The 17,233-nt window shown below is 42.8% G+C and overlaps 1 protein-coding gene across 1 annotated transcript; it reads right to left on the bottom strand.

Moving 5' to 3' along the window:
• Positions 1-550: 550 nt before the first annotated feature.
• c1qb (complement C1q B chain) lies at positions 551-16,222 on the bottom strand. Its single transcript, NM_001173900.1, is given in 5 exon segments — positions 551-2,007; positions 9,092-9,295; positions 13,897-14,078; positions 15,574-15,760; positions 16,026-16,222. Coding segments are annotated over 5 exon segments (750 nt in total). The 5' UTR covers positions 16,029-16,222; the 3' UTR covers positions 551-1,833.
• Positions 16,223-17,233: the final 1,011 nt, after the last annotated feature.

The following is a 17,233-nucleotide window of genomic DNA, read 5'->3' as shown; positions in this document are numbered from 1 at the left end:
CGTTCCAGTCATTACTATGAGCTCATAATAATAATAACCATTCCATTCATTCCGTTCCAGTCATTACTATGAGCTCATAATAATAATAACCATTCCATTCATTCCGTTCCAGTCATTACTATGAGCTCATAATAATAATAACCATTCCATTCATTCCGTTCCAGTCATTACTATGAGCTCATAATAATAATAACCATTCCATTCATTCCGTTCCAGTCATTACTATGAGCTCATAATAATAATAACCATTCCATTCATTCCGTTCCAGTCATTACTATGAGCTCATAATAATAATAACCATTCCATTCATTCCGTTCCAGTCATTACTATGAGCTCATCCTCCACAATTAAAAAGCCACGGGCCATCTGTGGTGGTCGGACAGATGTAAACCCTATCTGGTCACAATGGCACTTCTGTGCGTTTAGACCTGTCTTTTCAAAGCGATCCTCGTATTCTAATAGCAAAAGTCACATGTAAGTTTAAAGTGTAGACAGCCTCAACATCTTCCACAAACAATGTATACTGTTGATAAAATAATATAAAAAAAACTGGTAACAAATAATTTTATTGATTGAAAATTCATTTCCAAAATGGTATCTTTTAGTTTTGGTAGGCAGCTCAGCAGATGTAATACATGATTAATTATTTGATTTATATGAAATGTATTCCTTATTTTACCAGGTGAGTTGACTGAGAATATGTTCTCATTTACAACAACGACCTGGGAAAATTAATTGATTGATTGATTGATTGATTGATTGATTGAGTGAATGATTGATTGATTGAATGATTGATTGATTGATTGATTGAATGATTGATTGATTGAATGATTGATTGATTGATTGATTGATTGATGAATGATTGATTGAATGATTGATTGATTGATTGAATGATTGATTGAGTGAATGATTGATTGAATGATTGATTGATTGATTGATTGAGTGAATGATTGAATGATTGATTGATTGATTGATTGAATGATTGATTGAGTGAATGATTGATTGATGAACCGTCTCAGCAAGCAGCAGCAGTATAGACATGGAGGCAGAAACAGACACAGAGATGGTTGGTTGTTCTGCAGATGCTTCTAGAGCAGAATGATGTGGCTATGATATGTATTTTATGTGGTGTGGAAGAGCAGGAAGCTGGTTTCAGCAGGTGTGATCTGGTTTAATCTCTCGTGGACAGATTCTGCGTGTAAACGGCAACAATCTGTCAAGGCTCACGTAGAATTATGTGATTACGAGCAGCAGTAGTTCCTGGTGTGGGGTTTTCATCATCGATTATTTGAAAGAATCAGGATTGGGAGAAAGCGGTGCTTAATAAACTGTGGCTGAGATTTCAAACCCGTGTGCGGATGATAAAAGGTTTCCGCTAGATACCACACCTACAAATTCAAAATTGAAGTAAAACAGGAAGTGACAAACTTTCACGAAAATTTTACTTCTGGGTAACCGAGATTAGATCTGGTTGAATCTGGTTTGAGCTGGTTCAATGTGGTTCAATGTGGTTCAGTGTGGTTCCGTGTGGTTCTGTGTGGTTCCGTGTGGTTCCGTGTGGTTCTGTGTGGTTTCATGTGGTTCTGTGTGGTTCTGTGTGGTTTCATGTGGTTCCGTGTGGTTCTGTGTGGTTCCGTGTGGTTCTGTGTGGTTCTGTGTGGTTTCATGTGGTTCTGTGTGGTTCTGTGTGGTTCCGTGTGGTTCTGTGTGGTTCTGTGTGGTTTCATGTGGTTCTGTGTGGTTCCGTGTGGTTCTGTGTGGTTCTGTGTGGTTTCATGTGGTTCTGTGTGGTTCTGTGTGGTTCCGTGTGGTTCTGTGTGGTTCTGTGTGGTTTCATGTGGTTGGCAAGATCAGGAAGCCGGTGAAGGTGTTGTCGGCTCGTTCGTCTTTAGTGATGATGGCGTTGTTATCGGTGGGCTGTAGTGACACCACGTCTCCCTCGATCAGATCCAGCACCACCGACCCAGACGTCACCAGGAAACCACTCGACGAATCACAGAACCCCACCTTCACAACAACAACAACAACAACAACTTTTATCACATAACCTAGAACAATAATGACCTTAATCACAGAACAAAATCACAACAACAGAACACCTTCACAACAACAACAGAACACCTTCACAACAACAACAGAACACCTTCACAACAACAACAGAACACCATCACAACAACTACAGAACAGCTTCACAACAACAACAGAACACCTTCACAACAACAACAGAACACCTTCACAACAACAACAACAGAACACCTTCACAACAACAACAGAACACCATCACAACAACAACAGAACACCTTCACAACAACAACAGAACACCTTCACAACAACAACAACAGAATACCTTCACAACAACAACAGAACACCATCACAACAACAACAGAACACCTTCACAACAACAACAGAACACCTTCACAACAACAACAGAACACCTTCACAACAACAACAACAACACAACACATCATACAACAACAACACAACACCATCACAACAACAACAACAGAACACCTTCACAACAACAACAGAACACCTTCACAACAACAGAACACCTTCACAACAACAACAGAACACCTTCACAACAACAGAACACCTTCACAACAACAACAACAGAACACCTTCACAACAACAACAGAACACCTTCACAACAACAACAACAGAACACCTTCACAACAACAACAACAACAGAACACCTTCACAACAACAACAGAACACCTTCACAACAACAACAGAACACCTTCATAACAACAACAGAACACCATCACAACAACAACAGAACACCATCACAACAACAACAACAGAACACCTTCACAAAAACAACAACAGAACACTTTCACAACAACAACAGAACACCTTCACAACAACAACAGAACACCTTCACAACAACAACAGAACACCTTCACAACAACAACAACAGAACACCATCACAACAACAGAACACCTTCACAACAACAACACAACACCATCACAACAACAACAACAGAACACCTTCACAAAAACAACAACAGAACACTTTCACAACAACAACAGAACACCTTCACAACAACAACAGAACACTTTCACAACAACAACAGAACACCTTCACAACAACAACAACAACAACAGAACACTTTCACAAAAACAACAACAGAACACTTTCACAACAACAACAGAACACCTTCAGAACAACAACAGAACACCTTCACAACAACAACAGAACACCATCACAACAACAACAGAACACCTTCACACAACAACAACAGAACACTTTCACAACAACAACAGAACACCATCACAACAGATCATAATTTAGTATTTTGATCAACCTTGGGATTTGAACTCAAAACCTCTTGGTCACTAGTAACCTGAAATGTCCTGCTACAGTGCAGCTACACCACCACATATGTGAGTGTGAAAGTAATATAGACACAGACTTATTGGCAAGAATGTATTTCTGCATTTTGATAAAAGCTGCCCAGAATCAAATAAACAATTGTCCAACTGCACTCCAGCGGGTATATTTCACAGGTCACCCCCAAAGCCAATTCCTCCTTTGGCCGCCTTTCCTTCCAGTTCTCTGCTGCCAATGACTGGAACGAACTACAAAAATCTCTGAAACTGGAAACACTTATCTCCCTCACTAGCTTTAAGCACCAGCTGTCAGAGCAGCTCACAGATCACTGCACCTGTACATAGCTCATCTGTAAACAGCCCATCTATCTACCTACCTCATCCCCATACTGTATTTATTTATCTTGCTCCTTTGCACCCCTGTATCTCTACTTGGACATTCATCTTCTGCACATCTACCATTCCAGTGTTTAATTGTTATATTGTAATTACTTCGCCACCATGGCCTATTTATTGCCTTATCTTACCTCATTTGCACTCACTGTATATAGACTTTTTGTTTTCTTTTGTTCTACTGTATGTTTGTTTTACTCCATGTGTAACTCTGTGTTGTTGTTTGTGTAGAACTGCTTTGCTTTATCTTGGCCAGGTCACAGTTGTAAATGAGAACTTGTTCTCAACTAGCCTACCTGGTTAGATAAAGGACTTGTTCTCAACTAGCCTACCTGGTTAAATAAAGGACTTGTTCTCAACTAGCCTACCTGGTTAAATAAAGGTGAAATAAATAAAATAAAAATAAAACATAACGATAGAACCACTTAAACTGGTCAACCTTCATCCACATAACGATAAAACCACTTAAACTGGTCAACCTTCATCCACATAACGATAAAACCATTTAAACTGGTCAACCTTCATCCACATAACGATAAAACCATTTAAACTGGTCAACCTTCATCCACATAACGATAAAACCACTTAAACTGGTCAACCTTCATCCACATAGCGATAAAACCATTTAAACTGGTCAACCTTCATCCACATAACGATAAAACCACTTAAACTGGTACATTTCCACTGACAGTTGTCACAAATACCCCACCAGCACATTGCCCCCACCTACATGTCAAAGTGCAGTAATGATTGTACCTAATGCTGTGTTCGCAACCAAGTGGGAATTTACCACATACGACTGTGAAAACTCCACTTGAATGCCCCTCCAGCTGGCAGTTAGTTACTAGTGGGAAACGAGTCTATCATCCCTGAGCTTTGACTTCTGCCACATGGTGACCTCTGACGTCACCCACTGAAGAAATGACCTCCATAACAGCATTTTCAGCAGTTAAATGTAACAAAACAATATTTATGAAAAATACATCTATTAATATGGTTTTTGAACTCTGTAATTAGTTTACCATTTTAGTTTATGGTTGACGCAGCTTGTTGGCGTTTCCCAATGATTTCAAAGCACGTGAATGCCTCCAGCTGGTAGTTACGACTTCACAACTGGTAAATGACCTCCTCCCGCATGGTTACGAACACGGCTTTATATTTAATACATTCCCTCAGAACAGCCTCAGTTTGTCAGGGCGTGGACTCTACAAGGTGTCGGAAGAGTTGACTGCAATGCCTACCGCAGTTGTGTCAAGTTGACTCGATGTCCTTTGGGTGGTGGACCATTCTACACACAGGAAACTGTTGAGCGTGAAAAACCCAGCAGCGTTAGAGGGATCTTGACACAAACCGATGTGCCTGGCTTTTACTACCATACCCCCCCCCCCCCCCCCCCCCCGTTCAAAGGCACTTAAATATTTTGTCATGCCAATTCACCCTCTGAATGGCACACACACACAATCCATGTCTCAAGGCTTAAAAATCATTCTTTAACCTGTCTCCTCCCCTTCGTCTACACTGATTGAAGTGGATTTTAACAAGTGACATCAATAAGAGATCATAGCTGTCAGCTGGATTCACCTGGTCAGTCTATGTCATGGAAAGAGTAGGTGTTCTTAATATTTTGTCCCCTCAATGTATGTTCTTGGTAACAAATAACCAACCATCTGGCGGCCGTGCTTAGACATTAATGCACTCCAGACCAAAAGGTTACAAGTGCAAATCCGAAATCCCATGCATCCTTGTTTCCAAGTTGGAACGCTGTAATGTTGAGATGTAATCTACACCTCGACAAGGCTGATCGAAATCCTTATTATTTTCTTTATTGATTTATCAAGTTGAGCGTCATTATGTCTATATAGTCTACAGTTTCTTGTTCTGAACGTCTAGCGCGAGTAGGACGGCTTCTTGACAATAACCACACGAGCAGCCGCTCACCGATTTGACATCTCTAACACAGTTACACATCTGACAACGGCCAAAAACACCAGCTAACGAGCGTCGGCTAACGAGCGGTTGATCTGATTGAAGGGTCCCTGAGCACTGATACTTTTCAGTTGGTGTTGTCAGTTAATAGCACAATTTGAAAACTTGATTCAAGGCAACTTTTAGCAAAGTTCAGAAATGTATTCTTGACAATAAATCTGTGGTCGATCTCTGTCATGGTCACAGACCTGGTGGCGAAGCAGGGAATTCAAGTTGCTGTCATTTAAGAGATTGTGAGTTCAAATCCTGGGTGTGGTTGAATCCTGATGTTGAGGTCAATTCCCTTTAATTTCCAGTCAATTCCCTTTAATTTCCAGTCAATTCCCTTTAATATTCAGTCAATTCCCTTTAATATTCAGTCAATTCCCTTTAATATTCATTCAATTCCCTTTAATTTCCAGTCAATTCCCTTTAATATTCAGTCAATTCCCTTTAATATTCATTCAATTCCCTTTAATTTCCAGTCAATTCCCTTTAATATTCAGTCAATTCCCTTTAATTTCCAGTCAATTCCCTTTAATATTCAGTCAATTCCCTTTAATTTCCAGTCAATTCCCTTTAATATTCAGTCAATTCCCTTTAATATTCAGTCAATTCCCTTTAATATCCAGTCAATTCCCTTTAATTTCCAGTCAATTCCCTTTAATATTCAGTCAATTCCCTTTAATTTCCAGTCAATTCCCTTTAATTTCCAGTCAATTCCCTTTAATATTCAGTCAATTCCCTTCAATATCCAGTCAATTCCCTTTAATTTCCAGTCAATTCCCTTTAATATTCAGTCAATTCCCTTTAATATTCAGTCAATTCCCTTTAATTTCCAGTCAATTCCCTTTAATTTCCAGTCAATTCCCTTTAATATTCAGTCAATTCCCTTTAATTTCCAGTCAATTCCCTTTAATTTCCAGTCAATTCCCTTTCATTAACAGTCAATTCCCTTTAATTTCCAGTCAATTCCCTTTAATATCCAGTCAATTCCCTTTAATTTCCAGTCAATTCAGGAAGTATTCCGGTACTGAAAATAATTTAATTTGAATTTCTGTCTACTTCCTAAATACAGTATGTGGTTGTTTATTTACTGACAAAATACAGTCCAGCTGTAGAAATACACTCAAAGTTGTTTCCACTGTTTTCACCTCAGTAGACGATAACATACTATAACATTTTATAAGGATTTTTTTTTAACAGTTTGTGCCATAAGTACATCTTAAGTATTCTATACGTTTAATTGCGACAAGGCCCAAAAAAGTACCCAAGTGCATTGTGATTGGCCACTAATATAGATATGTAGCCAAACACTATGCTACCAGTGTAGAAATGTACCGTATAGTGACTGTAACATTTACCACAACATTAACAGCAATTGGCTAACAGTGTAGTTTTCAAGTTATCACATGTTGAACAACATGATTTCACATGTGTAATGTTAAATTTGATGTGAAAACGTGTTTTTGGAACACTTCACATGTGTTTTTAGAGCACTACACATGTGTTTGTGGAGCACTTCACATGTGTTTGTGGAGCACTACACATGTGTTTGTGGAGCACTTCACATGTGTTTGTGGAGCACTTCACATGTGTTTGTGGATCACTTCACATGTGAAAACCTGCATTTGGAACACTTCACACGTGACATTTTACGTATGAAGACGTGGTTTTAGAAAACTTCATGTGACATTTCACATGTGAAAACATATTTTTGTAAACACTTCACATGTCATTACGTTTTCAAATGTGCAATTCCATGTGTTATCACTATTCAGCTAAAATATGACCCCCACAACTGGATTTGAGGTACACTGATCTTTCTGCGGTGTAACAAAGTCTGCAGCGTTCCCCTAAGCGTTCATTACCTATAATACATATCTTCACTAAGCAAAAAGATTGCCATCTGCACTGCTATTTTAGTTATCATTCATCTGGCAATTCTCTCATCGTTGATTTAATTTAGGTTTTAGGTTTTAAGTTTTCAATTTTAGTTTTTGCTGTATAGTTGTCTAATGTAGTTCAAATCCCAGGTAAGGACATGTTGAATTTACAGGATTATTTTTTAGACCCAGTCTAATTACTCTATAGCTGTATTCGAATACTCATACTAACCACACTAACTGTACTATTTGTGATGTAAATTGAGAATGTAGTATACTTATTGGTCATAGTATGGATATATTTAGTATGCCAAAAGTTCCCAAATGTTGTACTAAATTCGCCAAAATACACTATTTCTGTGCTTTTAGGGCCCATAATGCAATTCTTCATAAATCAGGTGTGGCTTCACAGCATTTTTAGATTTGAAGAAAATGGAGGAAAATATGCAGTCCGACGAAGGCACAAACAACAACACAGAGTTACACATGGAGTAAAACAAACATACAGTCAATAATACAGTAGAACAAAAGAAAACAAAAAGTCTATATACAGTGAGTGCAAATGAGGTAAGATAAGGCAATAAATAGGCCATGGTGGCGAAGTAATTACAATATAACAATTAAACACTGGAATGGTAGGATGTGCAGAAGATGAATGTGCAAGTAGAGATACTGGGATGCAAAGGAGCAAGATAAATAAATAAATACAGTATGGGGATGAGGTAGGTAGATAGATGGGCTGTTTACTAATACATCGAACTTGCCAGGCAGTATATTAACTACCTGCTATCCCACTAACTACCCAGCGTTTATTGATTTCACTATTCATGCCATTCTTAGCTAAGTGGTATAATCATTTTGAGTTCTCAATGGACATTCAGAGCAGTCGCGTCTGAGTGTGCAAGAGTGCAGAATAACTGAATAATTTACAAATAGCTCAATTCCCTATTTTTTTTTTATGGCCGGTATCAGTAAACGTTGGCAAAAACAAGCATAATTAAATTGTTGCCAGCATCACAGTTAGTCCCCAACGCTCTGGATAACATGAAAACAGCCTAATCAGCTCTGCTGGGGAGAGTAAAATGGTCAGTGAGTTGTTCTCTCATGTGTGTCTGGAAGTAGCTAGCAAACGTTAGCCAGTTAGCCAGTTAGCCAGTTAGCCTGTTAGCCAGTTAGCCAGTTAGCTTGGGTGCTTGACTGCCGTTGTGAAGTCAGAACGCTCGTATCAACCCTACTCCTCGGCCAGAGCGTCCAGAGCGCACGCTGCCACTCCAGATTGAATTTAAGAACACATCCAAAATCATAAAATGTCTAGCTAGTAATTTGTTATGCTAGGGTTAGGGTTAGCAAGAGGTTGCATAGCAACAGCATCAACTTCCGGGAAGACAGGTAACGCGCTAGTAACGCTCAACTGAAAGGACACCGTTCAGATACAGTATACTAAAAGTACATATACAGTATGTTAGTGTGGGTATTCGAACACAGCGTATGTTTTCTGGTAGAAAAATAAAACTAACCTTGGTCTCTGTCCCCTTCTTCAGGCTAAGACAGACCAGGTTCTTAGCAGACAGATGATAGGTAAAGAAGTACACTCCCCTAATGGTACATTTAAACAACCCATCCTTCAGCGAAACACCTTCCATGCTAGGATCAAGACCCGAGATTATTGGTCCGTCGAAACGCATGGGCAAGTTCTTGGGAGGCAGCTGAATGGTGTTCCTCTGGGAGATAGAGAGAGAGGGAGAGAGAGAGAGAGAGAGAGAGAGAGAGAGAGGGAGAGAGAGAGAGAGAGAGAGAGAGAGACAGAGAGACAGAGAGAGTGACAGACAGAGAGAGAAGAGATAGAGAGAGAGAAGAGATAGAGAGAGAGAGAGAGAGAGAGAGAGAGAGAGAGAGAGAGAGAAGAGATAGAGAGAGAGAGAGAGAGAGACAGAGAGACAGAGAGAGTGACAGACAGAGAGAGAAGAGATAGAGAGAGAGAGAGAGAGAGAGAGAGAGAGAGAGAGAGAGAGAGAGAGAGAGAGGAGATAGAGAGAGAGAGAGAGAGACAGAGAGAGAGAGAGAGAAGAGATAGAGAGACAGAGTACGTTACTGACTTTATTGACATGTTGTTACAGTGTCATGTACTTTAAAGTTTAAATATAAAACAAATTGACAATACAACTTTCATAAGGAGAGAGAGAGAGAAGAGATAGAGAGAAGAGATAAAGAGAGAGAGAGAGAGAGAGAGAGAGAGAGAGAGAGAGAGAGAGAGAGAGAGAGAGAAGAGATAGAGAGAGCGAAAGAGAGAAGAGAGAGAGAGAGAGAAGAGATAGAGAGAAGAGCGAGAGAGAGAGAGAGAGCGAGAGAGAGAGAGAGAGAGAGAGACAGAGAGAGAGAGAAGAGATAGAGAGACAGAGTACGTTACTGACTTTATTGACATGTTGTTACAGTGTCATGTACTTTAAAGTTTAAATACAAAACAAATTGACAATACAACTTTCATAACAGTAACGTACCAATAAAAAGAGACCTGCCTGCTGGCCTTACTGGGTGGATAGGAACATTAGCCTGCTGGCCTTACTGGGTGGATAGGAACATTAGCCTGTTAGCCTTACTGGGTGGATAGGAACATTAGCCTGCTGGCCTTACTGGGTGGATAGGAACATTAGCCTGTTAGCCTTACTGGGTGGATAGGAACATTAGCCTGCTGGCCTTACTGGGTGGATAGGAACATTATCCTGTTAGCCTTACTGGGTCTATAGGAACATTAGCCTGTTAGCCTTACTGGGTGGATAGGAACATTAGCCTGTTAGCCTTACTGGGTGGATAGGAACATTAGCCTGTTAGCCTTACTGGGTGGATAGGAACATTAGCCTGTTAGCCTTACTGGGTGGATAGGAACATTAGCCTGTTAGCCTTACTGGGTGGATAGGAACATTAGCCTGCTGGCCTTACTGGGTGGATAGGAACATTAGCCTGTTAGCCTTACTGGGTGGATAGGAACATTAGCCTGTTAGCCTTACTGGGTCTATAGGAACATTAGCCTGTTAGCCTTACTGGGTCTATAGGAACATTAGCCTGTTAGCCTTACTGGGTGGATAGGAACATTAGCCTGCTGGCCTTACTGGGTCTATAGGAACATTAGCCTGCTAGCCTTACTGGGTGGATAGGAACATTATCCTGTTAGCCTTACTGGGTGGATAGGAACATTAGCCTGCTGGCCTTACTGGGTGGATAGGAACATTAGCCTGTTAGCCTTACTGGGTCTATAGGAACATTAGCCTGTTAGCCTTACTGGGTGGATAGGAACATTAGCCTGTTAGCCTTACTGGGTGGATAGGAACATTAGCCTGTTAGCCTTACAGGGTGGATAGGAACATTAGCCTGTTAGCCTTACTGGGTGGATAGGAACATTAGCCTGTTAGCCTTACAGGGTGGATAGGAACATTAGCCTGTTAGCCTTACTGGGTGGATAGGAACATTAGCCTGTTAGCCTTACTGGGTGGAAAGGAACATTAGCCTGCTGGCCTTACTGGGTGGATAGGAACATTAGCCTGTTAGCCTTACTGGGTGGATAGGAACATTAGCCTGTTAGCCTTACTGGGTGGATAGGAACATTAGCTTGTTAGCCTTACTGGGTCGATAGGAACATTAGCCTGTTAGCCTTACTGGGTCTATAGGAACATTAGCCTGTTAGCCTTACTGGGTGGATAGGAACATTAGCCTGTTAGCCTTACTGGGTGGATAGGAACATTAGCCTGCTGGCCTTACTGGGAGGATAGGAACATTAGCCTGCTGGCCTTACTGGGTGGATAGGAACATTAGCCTGCTGGCCTTACTGGGTGGATAGGAACATTAGCCTGTTAGCCTTACTGGGTGGATAGGAACATTAGCCTGTTAGCCTTACTGGGTGGATAGGAACATTAGCCTGTTAGCCTTACTGGGTGGATAGGAACATTAGCCTGTTAGCCTTACTGGGTGGATAGGAACATTAGCCTGCTGGCCTTACTGGGTGGATAGGAACATTAGCCTGCTGGCCTTACTGGGTGGATAGGAACATTAGCCTGCTGGCCTTACTGGGTGGATAGGAACATTAGCCTGCTGGCCTTACTGGGTGGATAGGAACATTATCCTGTTAGCCTTACTGGGTGGATAGGAACATTAGCCTGTTAGCCTTACTGGGTGGATAGGAACATTAGCCTGTTAGCCTTACTGGGTGGATAGGAACATTAGCCTGCTGGCCTTACTGGGTGGATAGGAACATTAGCCTGCTGGCCTTACTGGGTCGATAGGAACATTAGCCTGTTAGCCTTACTGGGTGGATAGGAACATTAGCCTGTTAGCCTTACTGGGTGGATAGGAACATTATCCTGTTAGCCTTACTGGGTGGATAGGAACATTAGCCTGTTAGCCTTACAGGGTGGATAGGAACATTAGCCTGTTAGCCTTACTGGGTGGATAGGAACATTAGCCTGTTAGCCTTACTGGGTGGAAAGGAACATTAGCCTGCTGGCCTTACTGGGTGGATAGGAACATTAGCCTGTTAGCCTTACTGGGTGGATAGGAACATTAGCCTGCTGGCCTTACTGGGTGGATAGGAACATTAGCCTGTTAGCCTTACTGGGTGGATAGGAACATTAGCCTGTTAGCCTTACTGGGTGGATAGGAACATTAGCCTGTTAGCCTTACTGGGTGGATAGGAACATTAGCCTGTTAGCCTTACTGTGTCTATAGGAACATTAGCCTGTTAGCCTTACTGGGTGGATAGGAACATTAGCCTGTTAGCCTTACTGGGTGGATAGGAACATTAGCCTGTTAGCCTTACTGGGTGGATAGGAACATTAGCCTGTTAGCCTTACTGGGTCTATTGGAACATTAGCCTGTTAGCCTTACTGGGTCTATAGGAACATTAGCCTGTTAGCCTTACTGGGTGGATAGGAACATTAGCCTGTTAGCCTTACTGGGTCTATAGGAACATTAGCCTGTTAGCCTTACTGGGTGGATAGGAACATTAGCCTGTTAGCCTTACTGGGTGGATAGGAACATTAGCCTGTTGGCCTTACTGGGTCGATAGGAACATTAGCCTGTTAGCCTTACTGGGTGGATAGGAACATTAGCCTGTTAGCCTTACTGGGTGGATAGGAACATTAGCCTGTTAGCCTTACTGGGTGGATAGGAACATTAGCCTGTTAGCCTTACTGGGTGGATAGGAACATTAGCCTGTTAGCCTTACTGGGTGGATAGGAACATTAGCCTGTTAGCCTTACTGGGTGGATAGGAACATTAGCCTGTTAGCCTTACTGGGTCTATAGGAACATTAGCCTGTTAGCCTTACTGGGTGGATAGGAACATTAGCCTGTTAGCCTTACTGGGAGGATAGGAACATTAGCCTGTTAGCCTTACTGGGTGGATAGGAACATTAGCCTGTTAGCCTTACTGGGTCGATAGGAACATTAGCCTGTTAGCCTTACTGGGTGGATAGGAACATTAGCCTGTTAGCCTTACTGGGTGGATAGGAACAAAGGCATCACCTATAGATGACGTGCATTTAAACCATGTTAACCTTGTATTATAGGAGGAAGAGGTGTTGTTGTTTACCTTGTATTATAGGAGGAAGAGTTGTTGTTTACCTTGTATTATAGGAGGAAGAGGTGTTGTTTACCTTGTATTATAGGAGGAAGTGGTGTTGTTTACCTTGTATTATAGGAGGAAGAGGTGTTGTTAACCTTGTATTATAGGAGGAAGAGGTGTTGTTTACCTTGTATTATAGGAGGAAGAGGTGTTGTTTACCTTGTATTATAGGAGGAAGAGGTGTTGTTGTTTACCTTGTATTATAAGAGGAAGAGGTGTTGTTTACCTTGTATTATAGGAGGAAGAGGTGTTGTTTACCTTGTATTATAGGAGGAAGAGGTGTTGTTTACCTTGTATTAAAGGAGGAAGTGGTGTTGTTTACCTTGTATTAAAGGAGGAAGAGGTGTTGTTTACCTTGTATTAAAGGAGGAAGAGGTGTTGTTTACCTTGTATTATAGGAGGAAGAGGTGTTGTTTACCTTGTATTATAGGAGGAAGAGGTGTTGTTTACCTTGTATTATAGGAGGAAGAGGTGTTGTTTACCTTGTATTAAAGGAGGAAGAGGTGTTGTTTACCTTGTATTATAGGAGGAAGAGGTGTTGTTTACCTTGTATTAAAGGAGGAAGAGGTGTTGTTTACCTTGTATTAAAGGAGGAAGAGGTGTTGTTTACCTTGTATTATAGGAGGAAGAGGTGTTGTTTACCTTGTATTATAAGAGGAAGAGGTGTTGTTTACCTTGTATTATAAGAGGAAGAGGTGTAGTTGTTTACCTTGTAGGAGAAGAAGGAGGTGAGGGAGGAATCGACCCCAGAGGGACTACCTTTCTCCCCAGGGGGGCCAGCGGGTCCTCTGGGTCCAAGCTGACCGGGGTTCCCTTGAAGACCTGACCGTCCTGGAGGACCTGATTCACCTGGCTCCCCCTTCAGACGCTTCCATCCCAGACCAGACTCACCTGCACATGCATCACAGACTGCTCATTACAGGCCGTAACAGGATAGCTTAGTGTCTATATTACACATCAGAGAGAGGTATTACAGGCCGTAACAGGATAGCTTAGTGTCTAGACCAATCAGAGAGAGGTATTACAGGCCGTAACAGGATAGCTTAGTGTCTATATTACACATCAGAGAGAGGTATTACAGGCCGTAACAGGATAGCTTAGTGTCTAGACCACTCAGAGAGAGGTATTACAGGCCGTAACAGGATAGCTTAGTGTCTAGACCACTCAGAGAGAGGTATTACAGGCCATAACAGGATAGCTTAGTGTCTAGACCACTCAGAGAGAGGTATTACAGGCCGTAACAGGATAGCTTAGTGTCTAGACCACTCAGAGAGAGGTATTACAGGCCATAACAGGATAGCTTAGTGTCTATATTACACATCAGAGAGAGGTATTACAGGCCGTAACAGGATAGCTTAGTGTCTAGACCACTCAGAGAGAGGTATTACAGGCCGTAACAGGATAGCTTAGTGTCTATATTACACATCAGAGAGAGGTATTACAGGCCATAACAGGATAGCTTAGTGTCTATATTACACATCAGAGAGAGGTATTACAGGCCGTAACAGGATAGCTTAGTGTCTAGACCACTCAGAGAGAGGTATTACAGGCCATAACAGGATAGCTTAGTGTCTAGACCACTCAGAGAGAGGTATTACAGGCCATAACAGGATAGCTTAGTGTCTAGACCACTCAGAGAGAGGTATTACAGGCCGTAACAGGATAGCTTAGTGTCTAGACCACTCAGAGAGAGGTATTACAGGCCGTAACAGGATAGCTTAGTGTCTAGACCACTCAGAGAGAGGTATTACAGGCCGTAACAGGATAGCTTAGTGTCTAGACCACTCAGAGAGAGGTATTACAGGCCGTAACAGGATAGCTTAGTGTCTAGACCACTCAGAGAGAGGTATTACAGGCCGTAACAGGATAGCTTAGTGTCTAGACCACTCAGAGAGAGGTATTACAGGCCGTAACAGGATAGCTTAGTGTCTATATTACACATCAGAGAGAGGTATTACAGGCCGTAACAGGATAGCTTAGTGTCTAGACCACTCAGAGAGAGGTATTACAGACCGTAACAGGATAGCTTAGTGTCTAGACCACTCAGAGAGAGGTATTACAGGCCGTAACAGGATAGCTTAGTGTCTAGACCACTCAGAGAGAGGTATTACAGGCCGTAACAGGATAGCTTAGTGTCTAGACCACTCAGAGAGAGGTATTACAGGCCGTAACAGGATAGCTTAGTGTCTAGACCACTCAGAGAGAGGTATTACAGGCCGTAACAGGATAGCTTAGTGTCTAGACCACTCAGAGAGAGGTATTACAGGCCGTAACAGGATAGCTTAGTGTCTAGACCACTCAGAGAGAGGTATTACAGGCCGTAACAGGATAGCTTAGTGTCTAGACCACTCAGAGAGAGGTATTACAGGCCGTAACAGGATGTTACCTGGGTCTCCCTTCTCGCCCTTTGGTCCGTCTTTACCGTTGGCGCCGTGAGCTCCTGGTATCCCAGGTAACCCGGGGTAACCAAGGTTTGCGTTACAGCTGGGCTCCATGGCAACAGAGGTTACAAGGGAGGCCAGGATGCTGCCCGCCGTCACAACAGCAGTACCCCACCTCGACCACCAGGTGGCCTTATGCACACACACACACAGACACGCACACACACGCACACACACACACACACACAGACACGCACACACACGCACACACACACACACACACACACACACACACACACAGCGTTATGTCAGACTCGACCCCAGTTAGAACCAGAACAGACAGTTATAATATATATACTATATCAGATTACATTCAGTGTTCAGTTAGCCACCCTGTGCTTCATGAATACAAAGTCCTTACTGTTAGTGTGATCGTTATCCTTCTCGTTAAACATACCATCTGATATGCGCCGTCGTCTGGCAGCCTCTGGCAGCCTCTGGCGGGGTCTCTAGTTGATGGTCTGTTGGTCTGTAGTTTTCAGATGTCTGTGGGCTCCTTAGAGGCTTCAAGAGTGTCAAGTCTTTCTGAAGACAACGACAGACAGACTGACTGATGAACGGAGAGAGAGAGATGAACGGTGAGGCTGATTTACAGATGGACTGATGGAGGGAGAGAGATACTGAGAGAAGCTCCGCTGAAAGAGGAAGAGAGGACAGTCACATCGAACACTGCACGATCACAACAAAGATTTCCCATAATTAACACCCCCGTCATTCTGTCTCTCTCAGCACTTTCTGTCTCCCTGGTTCCTCTTACTGGACTGAGAACAGGGAAGAGCTCCTGAGGTCAGTACTTTAGACCAGGGCCCATAGAGCTGTAGTGAATAGGGTGCCATTGGGTACACAGACTGTGTGTTATGGAGATGTTGCTTCCTCTTGTGATGCTGCTGATGTTGTGACAAAGAACCCTCTGACCTGCCGTCTCCGCCTGACCTCTGACCTGCCGTCTCCGCCTGACCTCTGACCTGCCGTCTCCGCCTGACCTCTGACCTGCCGTCTCCGACTGACCTCTGACCTGCCGTCTCCGACTGACCTCTGACCTGCCGTCTCCGCCTGACCCTTTGGTAACACCCCTAGTCCTCCTAACCCTAGTCCTCCTCTTCCTCTTCCCTTCTGCACCTCCTCCTCTCCTCCTTCTCCTCTTCCTCCTCCTATTCTTCCTCCTCTTCTTCCTGCTCCTCCTCTTTCTCCTCTCCTGGTACCTCCTCCTCTTCCTCTTCTTCCTCCTCCTGCTCCTCCTACTCTTCCTCCGCCTCCTGCTCCTCTTCCTCCTCACCCTCCTCCTCTTCCTCCTCTTATTCTTCCTCCTCCTCCTCACCCCCCTCCTCTTCCTCCTCCTTACCCTCCTCCTGGTCCCTCTTTCTCCTGCTCCTGCTCCTCCTTTTCTCCCTCCTCCTCACCCTCTTCCTCCTCTTCCTCCTGCTTTTCCTCCTAACATTGCTCCTCTTCCTCCTCTTCCTCCTCCTCAATTCAAACTGTATAGTCCTTCAGGGAAATCTATTGCTCAGCCAGGAGTCCAAGACATCTCCAGATCCTCTAAACACAGTGGTTGATTTGGGCTGGATAACCCTGAAAGAGAACATGTTGAATTCTCTACTGCTTGAC

Source organism: Salmo salar, chromosome 11 (genome assembly GCF_965601325.2).
Source record: "Salmo salar chromosome 11, fSalSal1, whole genome shotgun sequence".
Lineage (NCBI taxonomy): Eukaryota > Metazoa > Chordata > Actinopteri > Salmoniformes > Salmonidae > Salmo > Salmo salar.
This window is presented reverse-complemented; position numbering and strand designations above follow the sequence as displayed.